The sequence below is a fragment of the Natator depressus genome, chromosome 11 (assembly GCF_965152275.1).
Source record: "Natator depressus isolate rNatDep1 chromosome 11, rNatDep2.hap1, whole genome shotgun sequence".
NCBI classification, from domain to species: Eukaryota; Metazoa; Chordata; order Testudines; family Cheloniidae; genus Natator; species Natator depressus.
In genome coordinates this window covers 9038755-9051181 of record NC_134244.1, presented here as the reverse complement: position 1 = coordinate 9051181, position 12427 = coordinate 9038755, and the positions used below count along the sequence as shown (strand labels likewise).

General features: G+C 43.0%; 1 protein-coding gene across 1 annotated transcript in view; it reads right to left on the bottom strand.

Annotated features, from left to right (window-relative positions):
• Positions 1–12427, bottom strand: part of GLI2 (GLI family zinc finger 2) — a 243787-nt gene that overhangs the window by 82576 nt on the left and 148784 nt on the right. The window contains exon 3 of the mRNA XM_074967079.1: positions 4748–4853. Within this exon, the coding sequence (XP_074823180.1) occupies positions 4748–4853 (106 nt within the window). The remainder of the gene's footprint in view (positions 1–4747; positions 4854–12427) is intronic.

Here is a 12427-nt window from a genome sequence, read left to right as displayed (position 1 = left end):
AGTGAAGAAACTTAGTTAAGGATGTCAGACATTTGCCAGTCTTGGAATAGAAAGTGACCAAAAGTGAGATTTATCTGGATTATCCAAGCAGATACCATGATTGTGCCAAAAACCATGTGGTTGCAGCTGACACCGTCTGCCTGCAATGACTGTTTCCACGGATGACACAGCTGGTATATCATGTAACAAAGCAAAAATAAGGGATGGGGGACAGAAAAGTTGAATGTCCTAAAGACCAACTAAATATTACTTTGGCCTAAAAGGTGTAACTTGGATCACACAAAGTATTTCCTCGGGTGGTACTAGGGCTTGTCTTGTTATGCAACCAGGTCCATGTAATTGAAGTTCAGTACATAGGAAGGAGCCAAAGAAAACCCCAAAACTATTTGTCACGTTTCTTAAAGTGGAAATGACTGACATGCCAACATACCCAACAACAAATGTAAATCTGGCAAGTATTCTGGGCATCTCAATAATGTGCATCCAGAGTGAATGCACAGTTCCTTTATTACTCATCAGTTTTCCTATACTTCAGGTTTTTATTTTAGGTCTCAAACAAACAGCCCTGCATATATGACTGTCCTGAATGTCCCATCGTGCTAGACAGAACCCTGCTGATTCCTACCCGACAGCTATGATAAAATAACTGGTGTTCTCATTAGGTTATATGCAAACAATGATAAAGAGGAATATATAGCAATGTCACTTTGAGCAATCGGGAAACAAACCTTTGACACAAACCAGAAGGCAAATAATAAGACTCCATGGCTGACAACAAATGAGACTACATCTAATTTGCTGTGCAATGTTCATGTAATTAGATACATTTGGTACAGGCAAGAAAGTAGACAGCTAGAATATGGTCTTGATGAATTGGGGAACCTCTGTCAAGCTCCGATCACATTAATCATAAAGCCAAAGCTCAGCAACTCAATTTTTCTTCCTAGCATTTACGATATTTTTCTAGAGGGAAAATGTACATACTACTTAAAAAACCCCAACAATTATATTGTCTTTCTCTAGCACCAGGCAAACTATAGATATCTACAGTCTAAACCAGGGTCTCAAACCCAAATGATCACGAGGGCCACATGAGGACTAGTACATTGGCCTGAGGGCCGCACCACTGACCAGCCCCCACCCGCTGCCCAGGGCCCGCCCCCACTCCACCCCTTCCATGAGGCCCTGCCCCTGCCCTGCCTCTTCCCACCCCTTCCCTGCAACCCCCACCCCAACTCCGCCCCCTCCCTGCCCTCAGGGGGTGCAGGAGGGGTGAAGGGTACAGCAGGGGCAGGGGGCTGGGGTACAGGAGGGGTGTGGGGTGTGTCAGGGGGTTCAGGGCAGGGGATCAGGGTGCAGGGTGGGGCAGGGGGTCAGGGTGTGTCAGGGGGCTCAGGACAGGGGGTCGGGGTGCAGGGTGTGGCAGGGGGCTCAGGGCAGGGAGTTGAGGTGCAAGAGGGTTGCGGGGTGCGGCAGGGGCTCAGGGCAAGGGGTCGTGGTGCAGGAGGTGTGCAGGGTTCAGGGTGCAGGAGGGGTGTGGGGTGTGGCAGGGGACTTAGGGCAGGGGGTCAGGGTGCAGCAGGGGGCTCAGGGCAGGGGGTTCGGCTGCAGGAAGGGTTCGGGGGGCAGGTCCAGCGCGCACCAGGGGCAGGGCAGGCTCCCTACCTGCCTGCCCTGCCCCCGCGCCGCTCTGGGAAGCGGCTGGGGCCTGGGGGAGGGGGCACAGGGGTCTGTGTGTTGCCCTGGCCGCGCCTCCAGGTACCTCCCCCAAAGCTCCCATTGGCCAGGAACAAGGCAGTATATAAGTATGCAAATAAAATAGAGATCCATTTTAATTTCCAGTCTGGATTATTTCCTCAAAAATGCTGTAACTGCCAGGGAACCTACGCACAAAGACCCTTGCATAGAGGTGGTGTGCTGTTCACCTTCAGCACTTCACCATCCACAGACGCACCAAAAGAGGGACTAATACGGCTGGAATTTTCAAAGGGAGAATGAATTTCCTCTTCTGAGACCAATGAACAAGCTCTTTATGTTTCCAATACACTAAATATTATTCAAGAAGTTACTCTGTGCTGGGTACTGTTGGGATGTTGATGAGCTGAAGCATCCTAAATGAAAAAGGTCTTTAGCTATTGAGCATCCAGTTCTGTTCACACAGTTCATTACGCTAAATACTAACAGGTGACTACTGGTTCTCCACTGGGGGAATGTGGCCATTAGAAGTATACCTGCACACTGGGATGGGTGAACTGAACATCTAACTTGCTGACCACCAGACATTTTGGGGCTCTTCACCCAGCTCACGATTATCTGACTAATACAATACTGTCAGATCCCATGCCAAACTCTTATTCACACTAGTAGTCAACTTGTAAGACCAAGCTGGCAAGTTCTGAGCCGCTTTTCAGGCACGGACACTCCAATGAAGAAACTTGCCTGGATTTAAGAAGGCATGAACATAGCAGCTGTTCCCTAAAAAGGCAGGGGAAAGGGGAGCAAGACAACTGGATGCTCAATGAATGGGAAATGGACAAACTGGACACACCCTAAAAATGATGACAGAGGAGACTGGTAGGTGACAACCAGATCAGTCCCTCACAAGAAGCTCCAGGTGAAGAGATATGGTCTTGTGGTCTGTTGGAGAAATGGGAGGTCTGTGGAAAAGGGGGACTAATACTTGGAGTCAATAGCAACCCAGGTATTAGACACCCAGATATAGAACTATAATCTGGGTCAAAACACATGCCTATTTGCCCATGCTTGAATAATAAGAGTATAGCAGTAGGAATATACTACTGACCACCTGACCAGGATGGTGACAGTGAATGTGAAATACTCAGGGAGATTAGCGAGAGACTACCAAAACAGAAAACCCAATAATAACAGGGAATTTCAACTATCCCGTATTAACTGGGTACAAGTAACCTCAGGACAGGATGCAGAGATAAAATGTTTAGACACCATTCACGACTGCTTCTTGGAGCAGCTAATCCTAGAACCCACAAGGGGAGAGGCAGTTGTTGACTTAGTCCCAAGTGGTGCACAGGATCTGGTCTAAGAAGTGAATATAGCTGAACTGCTTGGTAATAACAACCATAATGTAATTAAATTTAACATCCTTCTAGAGAGGAAAATGCCAAAGAAATTCACCACTTCTAAAAGGCGAACTACACAACATAGAGGCTAGTTACATGGAAATTAAAAGGAACAGTCACAAGAGTGAAATGTCTGCAAGTTGCATAGAAACTTTTAAAAAACATCAGAATAGAGGCTCAAACTATACGTATACCCCAAACAAAAGAAAAAAAACACCAAGAGGACGAAAAAATTCCACCATGCCTAAACAATAGAGTTAAAGAGGTGGTTAGAGACAAAAAGACATCTTTAAAAAATAAGAAGTCCTAAATGCTAGTGAGGAAAATAGAAACGGATGAACTCTGGCAAGTCAAGTGTAAAAGTATAATTAGGCAGGTAAAAAAAGAATTTGAAGAACAACTAACAAAAGACACAAAAGCGAACAGCAACATTTTTTTTTAGTACTTCAGAAGCAGGGAGCCTGCCACACAACCAGTGGGGCCATGGAAAATCAAGGTGCTAAAGAAGCACACAAGGAAGACAAGGCTGTTGCAGAGAAGCTAAATAAATTATTTGCATTCGGTCTTTACTGCAGTGGATGTGAGGGAGATTCCCAAACCTGAGCCATTCTTCTGAGGTATCATATCTAAGGACCTGTCCCAGACTCAGGTGTCAGTAGAGGAGGTTTTGGAACAAACTGATAAATTAAAGAGTAATAAAATCACCAGGACCAGTTGGTATTCACCCAAGGGTTCTGAAAGAACTCAAACATGAAATTGCAGAACTGTAACTGTAGTATGTAATCGGTTGCTTAAACCAGCCTCTGGAGGATAGCTAATGTGGTACCAATGTTAAAAAAAGGCTCCAGTGTCTTCTAGGTCCTGGACTAGGCCCCTAATCACTGAGCCACTTTTTCTCTTCAACACCGGATGTGATGTAAGGAACATGCCTCCCTACCCTGCTTTATGCCCTAGCTAGGCTGTCAACTTTCGAAGGAGAAACACAATACTCAGGCCTTAGCAATTGATGCAGGAGATCAAATCTGAAACACAATTAGCCTTATCTATGGTTCTTATCCGGCTCTCTCAGCTACCTGAGAGTCTGCCCCTTTGGCAATACTTGTATAGCTGGTGATGCCAATAGCATCATGAACTGAATATGGCAGGCAAATAGCCTTTCAGTTCACTTTTAAAGTGACGGTAGGGAGGGAGTGGTACCATAGGGCCACGGAAATTGAGGAGCCAAAGTAGGGGTTTTGGCCAAGGTGTAGTGAGAAAAGTCTCAGATATATTACAGAGTGAAAAACACCAGAAAAAGTATATTGGGCCATTCCTGTTCCTATGACCTCAGCTGAATAATGATGTAATAGCACTTTGCTTTCCATCCCAGGATCTTAAAGCACTGTACACACTCTAACTAAACCCCACACACCCCAGACAGATGGGTGAATAGTATCATCAGCTGGGGAAAGTGGACAGGGTGGTTAACTGACTTGATTAAAGCCACACAGCAATTCTGGAAATAGAAGATGAGTTCCCTGTTATACAGCCCTGTGCTTGAACCATTGCACTGCGCTTCACACTCAAGTCTTAGCATCAATACAAGAAAACCAGAAGAGGTTAGACTGAAGTGTTTTAGTAACACATGGGAGCAGAGATGCAAGACTTACCCATGAATAGCATGGATGGAGTGAGGTTCATAATGGTACCTTCCTTCCTGGTGACGCATGTCAATTGGCAAGGGAGCATGGAATGCTGGAAAAACGTGCTGCGGAACTGTTGAGGGGAAGAAAAAAAGAGACTTCAAAAACTTTTCCTTCTCTTTTAAAACAATTTCAAAGGAACTCAATCTCCATGAATTTCAGAGCATGAGCAATGCAAAGACATGGGGTCTTCATGATATCAGCGCTATCACACACCAGAGAAGTGAAATGAATAAATAATCAAAGTCATTCGGAGAAATCCTACATCTTCAACATAAAAGATCTCCAACAGGGTTTTTGACAACGACAAGCAGCTAAGCGCTCTTTGAACTCAGGGAGATTATAGGTAGCACCAAGGAAAATTAGACTTATAACACAAATGAGTCTCGACAGAGGTTGGCAGAATCCAGATCTGCACCATCCACAGCACCGGGAACGGCAGCAGCACCTTTCCCGAATGTCTGTAGACAGAGAGTGGGGATTAGGTTAGAAATATTTACCTAAAGTATAACGGCAAGAGCTGCACAAATGCAAACTGTGTATACAGTCAGAGGCGGCTTTTAATGTCTATGGCTCAGGTTCTCTGAAAGGAGCCTAAATTGCTCTCACTTGTCATCATTTGTGGCCCTATTTTTTATTCATTTGAGAAGCGTGTTTCATCTTTGATGGAAAGATAGAGTGGCCGTGGAAGGCACAGAACACCTACACTGACTTATTAAATCCACAAACTTTAATATGTATTATTGACCTCAAATGTTACAGCACAAATATTTCAGAGAGTTGTAGGTCAAATGGAAAATTCATCAAGTTATTTCTCCACACCACCCTGGACTATTCAGACTTATGGCCATGTCTTTTTGTTCTAAAATTATGGAAGCCAAGAGAAATACAATCAGCAGGGCCTCAATAAATATACCGTACAGTACTCCTTTGCTAGGATATATTATCTGGTCTATAATGATGGTGCATTCCACATTTGTAGCTGGGATCAAATGTAAAAATAAAAGGCCAGACTACGTATGTCTTTTACAGTCAGACAAAATTTCTTGATTAAAGATTAACTAAAGTTTTCACAGGTCTTCCTTACCCTCACTCTTCAGTTTTGACATCACACTTTTCATCACATTTTCTGTATATCTGGAGCTTTTAAAATATTAGATTATTGTTCCAAACACCATTTTAACTAAATACTCCATTGTAACTTGCTTCCACCCCCTGCAGCATTTCTCTGTTGTGCGGGAAAGCAGCATCCCAAAACAAACCTACAATTCTTTATGGCTTGGCCCAAATCCTCAGCTGGTGTAAATCAGTCCAGTTCCATTGGCTCCACACTCTTTTATAAGGATGACTTAAGAGTCCCGGCTGCGATAACAACATAGCTTTGACTTCAATAGAGCTTTGTCGATTTACACCAGCTAAGGATCTGGTCCTTTAGGTTCACTTACAGAAAATCTGCATTAAAAATCACTATATATTTATGCCCTGGCAAATCAGGAAGGGGATCTGAAGATCTTCTCTGCATTTCAATCTAGAATCCTTGAGCTCAGCATAACATGCATATCTGGATACTACGTCAGCTGTGCTGCCAGGAGAGGCAAGAGACTACATAAAAACAACCTGCCTGCCAACTATGCTGAAAGGAGTTAAGCTAAGGTACTCAGGGTGGAAAGTATTCAAGAGTCCACAGCAGACTTACTTTCAGTGGTAGAGTGGAGAGCTGGCACTGTGAAGTGCTCAATACAGTGGGAGCATTTTTGCAGCCTGTCTAATGTGAGGACACAGTAGAGTAGCTGTTAAACCCCCAAGAAAGTAAGTAAAATAAACGTGTATCCTTTAGGATTTTCTTCTGCAGGCGAAAAATTCACCCACCCTCTTTAACAGTGCTGGGTAATATAAGTCTTTTAAATAAAGTCACTTGAGAGAAACAATCATTTTTAAGATATATCACGATCTAATGTTTCTCTAAGTCAGAAATGCAGAACGATCCTGCTAGTGACTGAAAAGCCACATCCAAAATGCAGCTAATGGCTTGTTACACATCAGCGATTCTCCTTTCCAAGGCACAGCCACTGCCGTCAACTGTCAGGGGCCTGGGTTGATCATTTAGAGCCTGTCCTGATCTCCCTGGAAACTACTGTTCCACCAGAACCTCTTCTTTGCCAAGCTTGGAAGCTGGCCTTGTTCTCCTTAGTACATGCACACATGGCATGAAGCAATGTGCAGCAGTCTTTCAATGAACTTCAGTGGCCTCTCAGCATCCACTGATATCATTGAGAGCTATGAAAGAAGAAAACAGATCCCAGAAGCATGCAAGAAGTTTTGCAGGGCATGGTTTCTGCCTGCGTGAGAGAGCTATTGTTGTATCTGTCCGGGATGTACAGAGCAAGGGTTTATGTTGTCATACACAATGATCACACAATCAAACTGTCACTATATGTTTTGCTGCACTAGGCTGCTGCCTGGCATAGCCAGTCCTATGCCGGACAGATTAAGTATTTGCATTGCCATGGGCTGCAGGGGGAAGATTATCTACAGAGGTCAGTTCCCATAAGAACAATCATTGCTGCTGGATGCTGAGCTCTGTTGAATACCTAGTTCTACATGTCTTGCCTTATGACTGCCATTGACTAAAGGAGGAAGAACTCAGGGCAGCATTGATAATTTATCTGCAAGAGCATTCCTTCCCTGCCTCTCATGATTTGGGGAAGGCTTTGCTTCTTTTTCTTGGGCACAGTCAACATAAAACCAATATCTGAAAAAAAATCCTTTCCCCTGTTTCTAATTAGGCCTCAGTTTATTCATGTTGAGAGGAATTTAAACATGTACCATTTTTCCACTTTTACACCTTTGCTTTTTTTTTTTTTTTACACCATCTCAATCAATTTAGACACTGGAGATACTCGTCAGTTTCACTTTCAGGTTCTTTACTAGCACCATCACCTAATCCTTGTTTGGTTTCACCAGAGGACAAAAAGGGTGGTGGGGCAGTTGTTTTCAGTGATGTTCAGTTTCAGCTCTTCACAACTGGGTTTTTCTTCTGCCCACACACATTTTCTGGAGCAGCCACCAGGCCTAAAAGCTACAATCGCTGCTGCTTTCCCTTTAATTCACTTCTGGATGCTTGATCTGAAATAATGAATGGTTTTATACGCGATCATCTACTAATTCATAAATGTCAGGCCCTCTCCCCACTTCTGCCTCTCATTTCCACCCCTCGAAGGGAGCAGCGAGCTGGCAACAGAAGTAGCAGCAATGCATGCCATTTACAAAGATGGATGTTTTCACACATATGATTTAAAAAGACAATTATACTCAATTACTTCAAGTGAGCTCATGATGATGCATTTCTAAACAGCCATTGGAGGTGCAATCTGATGACTGGCACAATGAATTTGCTAGCTTTTATCTAATCAAGGCAATCCCTTGTTTTAGACTTATCTGCTCATCATTGCGGCCTTCAATATAGCATATAAATGACTAGCAGACTTTGTATATTTAACTTAGAACCCTACTGATAGGTGTCAGAACTGAGTGATTTGCAGTGGTGGGACAAAGCCCTTAACAGGGGGAGTCTGGGGAAGTCTCTGCCATGGGAAAATGGTCTGATAATACTTGCTTGTTTGGTACGATATGGTGCATTCCAGAAGGCAAAAAAAGGGGATCTTTAAAAGTACTATATTGCTCTAAAGCAGGGATAAATCTCTGACACTTGGCATTCAGAAATAGAGGCAAAAGGGTGATCTGTACCTGAGGCAATGGGAAAAAAAATCAAAGCGGTATAAAATGAGTGGGGGACAATGAGCGCATGAGCCTTTTACACATAAATGATGTTGCTCTTAGGTATGTTTATAGCATCTAGATACTAAGCCAGATGGGTACGTTAGCAACACACAGAGTGAAAGCCACCCCTACTCAACTGCTACTCATAAATTATAACATTCAAAAACCAGTCGGAGAACACTTCAGCCTCCCTGGTCACTCAATTACAGACCTAAAAGTCGCAATACTCCAACAAAAAAAACCAGACTCCAACGAGAAACTGCAGAATTGGAATTAATTTGCAAACCGGACACCACTAAATTAGGCTTGAATGAAGACGGGGAGTGGATGGGTCATTACACAAAGTAAAAACTATTTCCCCATGCTAATTTTTTCCCTACTGTTACTCACACCTTCTTGTCAACTGTTGGAAATAGGCCACCCTGATTATCACTACAAACGTTTTTTTTCTCCTGCTGATAATAGCCCACCTTAATTGATTAGCTTCGTTATAGTTGGTATGGCAACACCCATTTTTTCATGTTCTCTGTGTATATATATATTTCCTACTGTATTTTCCAATGCATGCATCCGATGAAGTGGGTTTTAGCCCATGAAAGCTTATGCCCAAATAAATTTGTTAGTCTCTAAGGTGCCACAAGTACTCCTCGCTCTTTTTGCTCATAAAGGAATGTGTCTGCTGTGTTGCCTGGTTTGATCTGGGAAAAGTCTCTGCTACCTATCCTCACTTGCCTAAGCTGATCTGGTCAGTTGTTATTAACAAGACATGGGCTGCCCACTGCCTCCTTCCCAGTCAAAGACCATCCAACCTTCCAGCATCAGACAAAGAAAGGATGAAGAAGTGATGCAAGTTTAAAGGGGATGTCCCTGAGCTGAAAATCCCAGGAAGAGAGCAAGTATCAGAGGCAGATAGTTTTTGAGAAAGAGGCAGACACTGATTATCTCCAAGGAAAAGAATGTGCTTCAAGGGAAATTTGTGCTAAATACATTTTTTGCATAAGGAGCAAAAAAGAGTTTTCTAAATCACCCTCAACACCACCTCGTTTCTCCTTCAGAAGAAAAGGCCAGCTAGAAAAAGATGACGTGAAAAGCTTTAAATGGAATATAATTCTTTGAAATCTCACATTAGCAATGGTCTGTACCTTATGTATATAATATATATTAATATGCTAATAAGCTGACCAATATTTATGTGTCACCACTGCCCTCTACTGGATGGAATCACAATTGTATAGCTGTGTGGCATGGACCCCATTCTGCTAGTTTTCCTTCAGCTCAGTTGGTACAAGCCTAGAAGTTTGGAACAGAAGGACCAGAAGTCTAGCCCCAATAGTGCTATGAAGTTTCCTCAAATAACCTTCTGAAGCTTATATTTGAGATTCTGTTTTTCACACAATAGCTGATGAATTAACAAATCCCTAAGACAGCATTTTCCAGCATTCCTGGACCAATTGTCATAATGTTAACTCTCTTGGGATAAAAACAGAATCCCAAACTCAGAACTTGAAAGATAGTTTCCTCTCACATATTTTCCAAATATTGGGTCATATCCTCAGATGGTATAAATTAGCACAGATTCAGTGAAATCAATGGAGTGATGCCAGTTTACACCAGCTGAGGATCTGGCTCACTGTTCTAATGTTTCAATTTTTTAACCCTGCACACATGTTCTTTTACTGATGAGATCCAAAATTACTCAATTTTTTTGCTTTGCAGTTCACGTTGACAAATTTAATTTTGAAATATTTGTTTTGAAGGGGTCACGTCAAAAACTATCCGCAAATAGACAGTGCTCTCCAGGAACAGAAACACAAACAAGGGGGAAAAAACTCAACCGGTTTGTAACAATCATTGCTGCTGGATGCTGAGCTCTGTTGAATTTCTAGTTCTACATGTCTTGCCTTATGACTGCCATTGACTAAAGGAAGAGGAATTCAGGGCAGCATTGATAATTTATCTGCAAGAGCATTCCTTCCCTGCCACTCATGATTTGGGGAAGGCTTTGCTTCTTTTTCTTGGGCACAGTCAACATAAAACCAATATCTGAAAATGGCAAACAAATCCCTTTAAAGGATGACTTACATTACTATTGTGTTTATTGCAGCTGGCCTCTATGTTGGGGTAGCAACTGAGTTTTGGATCCTAGAGAACACAGTGATATTACACACAACTAAAAGCTTTTAGAGCTTTGGGCATGCCTTCTCATATGCATATGGGGATCCCACTAAAGTTTTTTGGCGTCCCATGCATTCCTCTCAGGCCAGAAGGTGGAGGAGAATAATGTGCTCTTCCATAGAGATGCTCCCTCAAACAAACTTCCCTCCTAGAATAAGTAGCTCAAGGTGTGAGCTGTGGCAGTCCCACGAATGTACCACACTCTTTTTATAATCAAAAGGAAAAAGCCTGTGCAAAACAAAGAGGCAGTTGTCAAGATAAAGAAAAAGAATCTCTTTGAACATTGTCAGTGTTTTTATTAAATGAACTTTTTTCCAAATCTGAATTTATTTTAGGGAATCTAACACCATACATCACCTGTTAGCATTCAGAAACCACGGAAACGGTGCGACTGTTTAACATTTCAAGTGGATGGCTTATAAAAAAAAAAGGGGGTAAACTAAATAATGGACCTACACACAAGAAGTACCTACTATTAAGGGATCTCAGAGCATTTTGCAAAGATTAATGAATTGAGCCCCTGAGCACCTCTGGGAAGTAAGCAAATACTGTCATACTTTTTTTTTTACTAATGGGGAACAGAGGCACAGCAAGGTTAAGTGATTTGCCCAGGGTAACACATTAAAATTAGTGGCAGACCCCTGACTAGAACCGAGAAGTCCAGGCTCTTAGTCCCTTGCTGTGACAAATAAACCACCACACTAGTTATAAAACATACATCCAATAAAAACCACAGATCCTAGGGAAAATGTCATTATTATCTGGGATGCAGCTGAGTGAGAGTGGAGGACCAAAGCAGGGCAAGGGGGGAGTTGCTTACAAATCAGTGGCACAATCTGACTCCCTGAAGTAACTGCAGCTCCCAAGGCCTGCAGGGAAGGCCTCAGCACCTCACAGGCATAGGCCCTAAATTGGGGTGTGGGCACTCTAGGGCATGGGTTCCACATTAGCCACTAATGCCTTCACTCACAGCAACAGGAGCTCCCATGTTGCCTCTAAGATGCTCCAAAGGGGTTCAAAGCCTGAGAACTGTGTTGCATTGATGAGGGTTAAAGAGAGAAACGTCTACAGATGATAGGGCTCAGAGCCCAGCCATCATGGGGTCACACCTGCCTCTGACAAAGGAAAGAATGTGCAAGCGGCTAACTCAGAAAAACTCAAAGGAGCTGCCACAAAGCAATCCCAAGCAGCAAATGAACGTATGTTAGTGATTACACTGTGCCCGTGCTGCTACCTTTGTATTTCTGGAGGCGACCCATTTTGGCAGTGGGGATGCCATTAAGCCTACCGCTGAAGTTTGCAACACCCTCTCCCTTTGTTCAGGTATGCAGATTTTGAAAAGAAAATAAGAGTCAAAGCTGACTTCAAACAACCCCATCAGCCATTTGTTGGGGTCTATAAAACTCTGAGGCATCAGCAGATGCACTTTCTAACCAATCCCACCTCTAAAGTAAAAGTGCTTCTCACTGTCATCTAGACCCTTTTCCTCCAGTCTGTACAAATCTCAGTCTCTTTTCAAAGCAAGATTAGCGATACAATTAACATTAAGTGTCCCTCGGTCAATCATCTTCTCAAGGGAAACAGAGGAGCAAAACTACATTTAAATGGGAGAAAAGATTCACTTTGCTAAAAATCCCATTTTAATTCAGCTCTTATCTACACAAAGCATTTGAAAGGAATGGATTCTGGTCG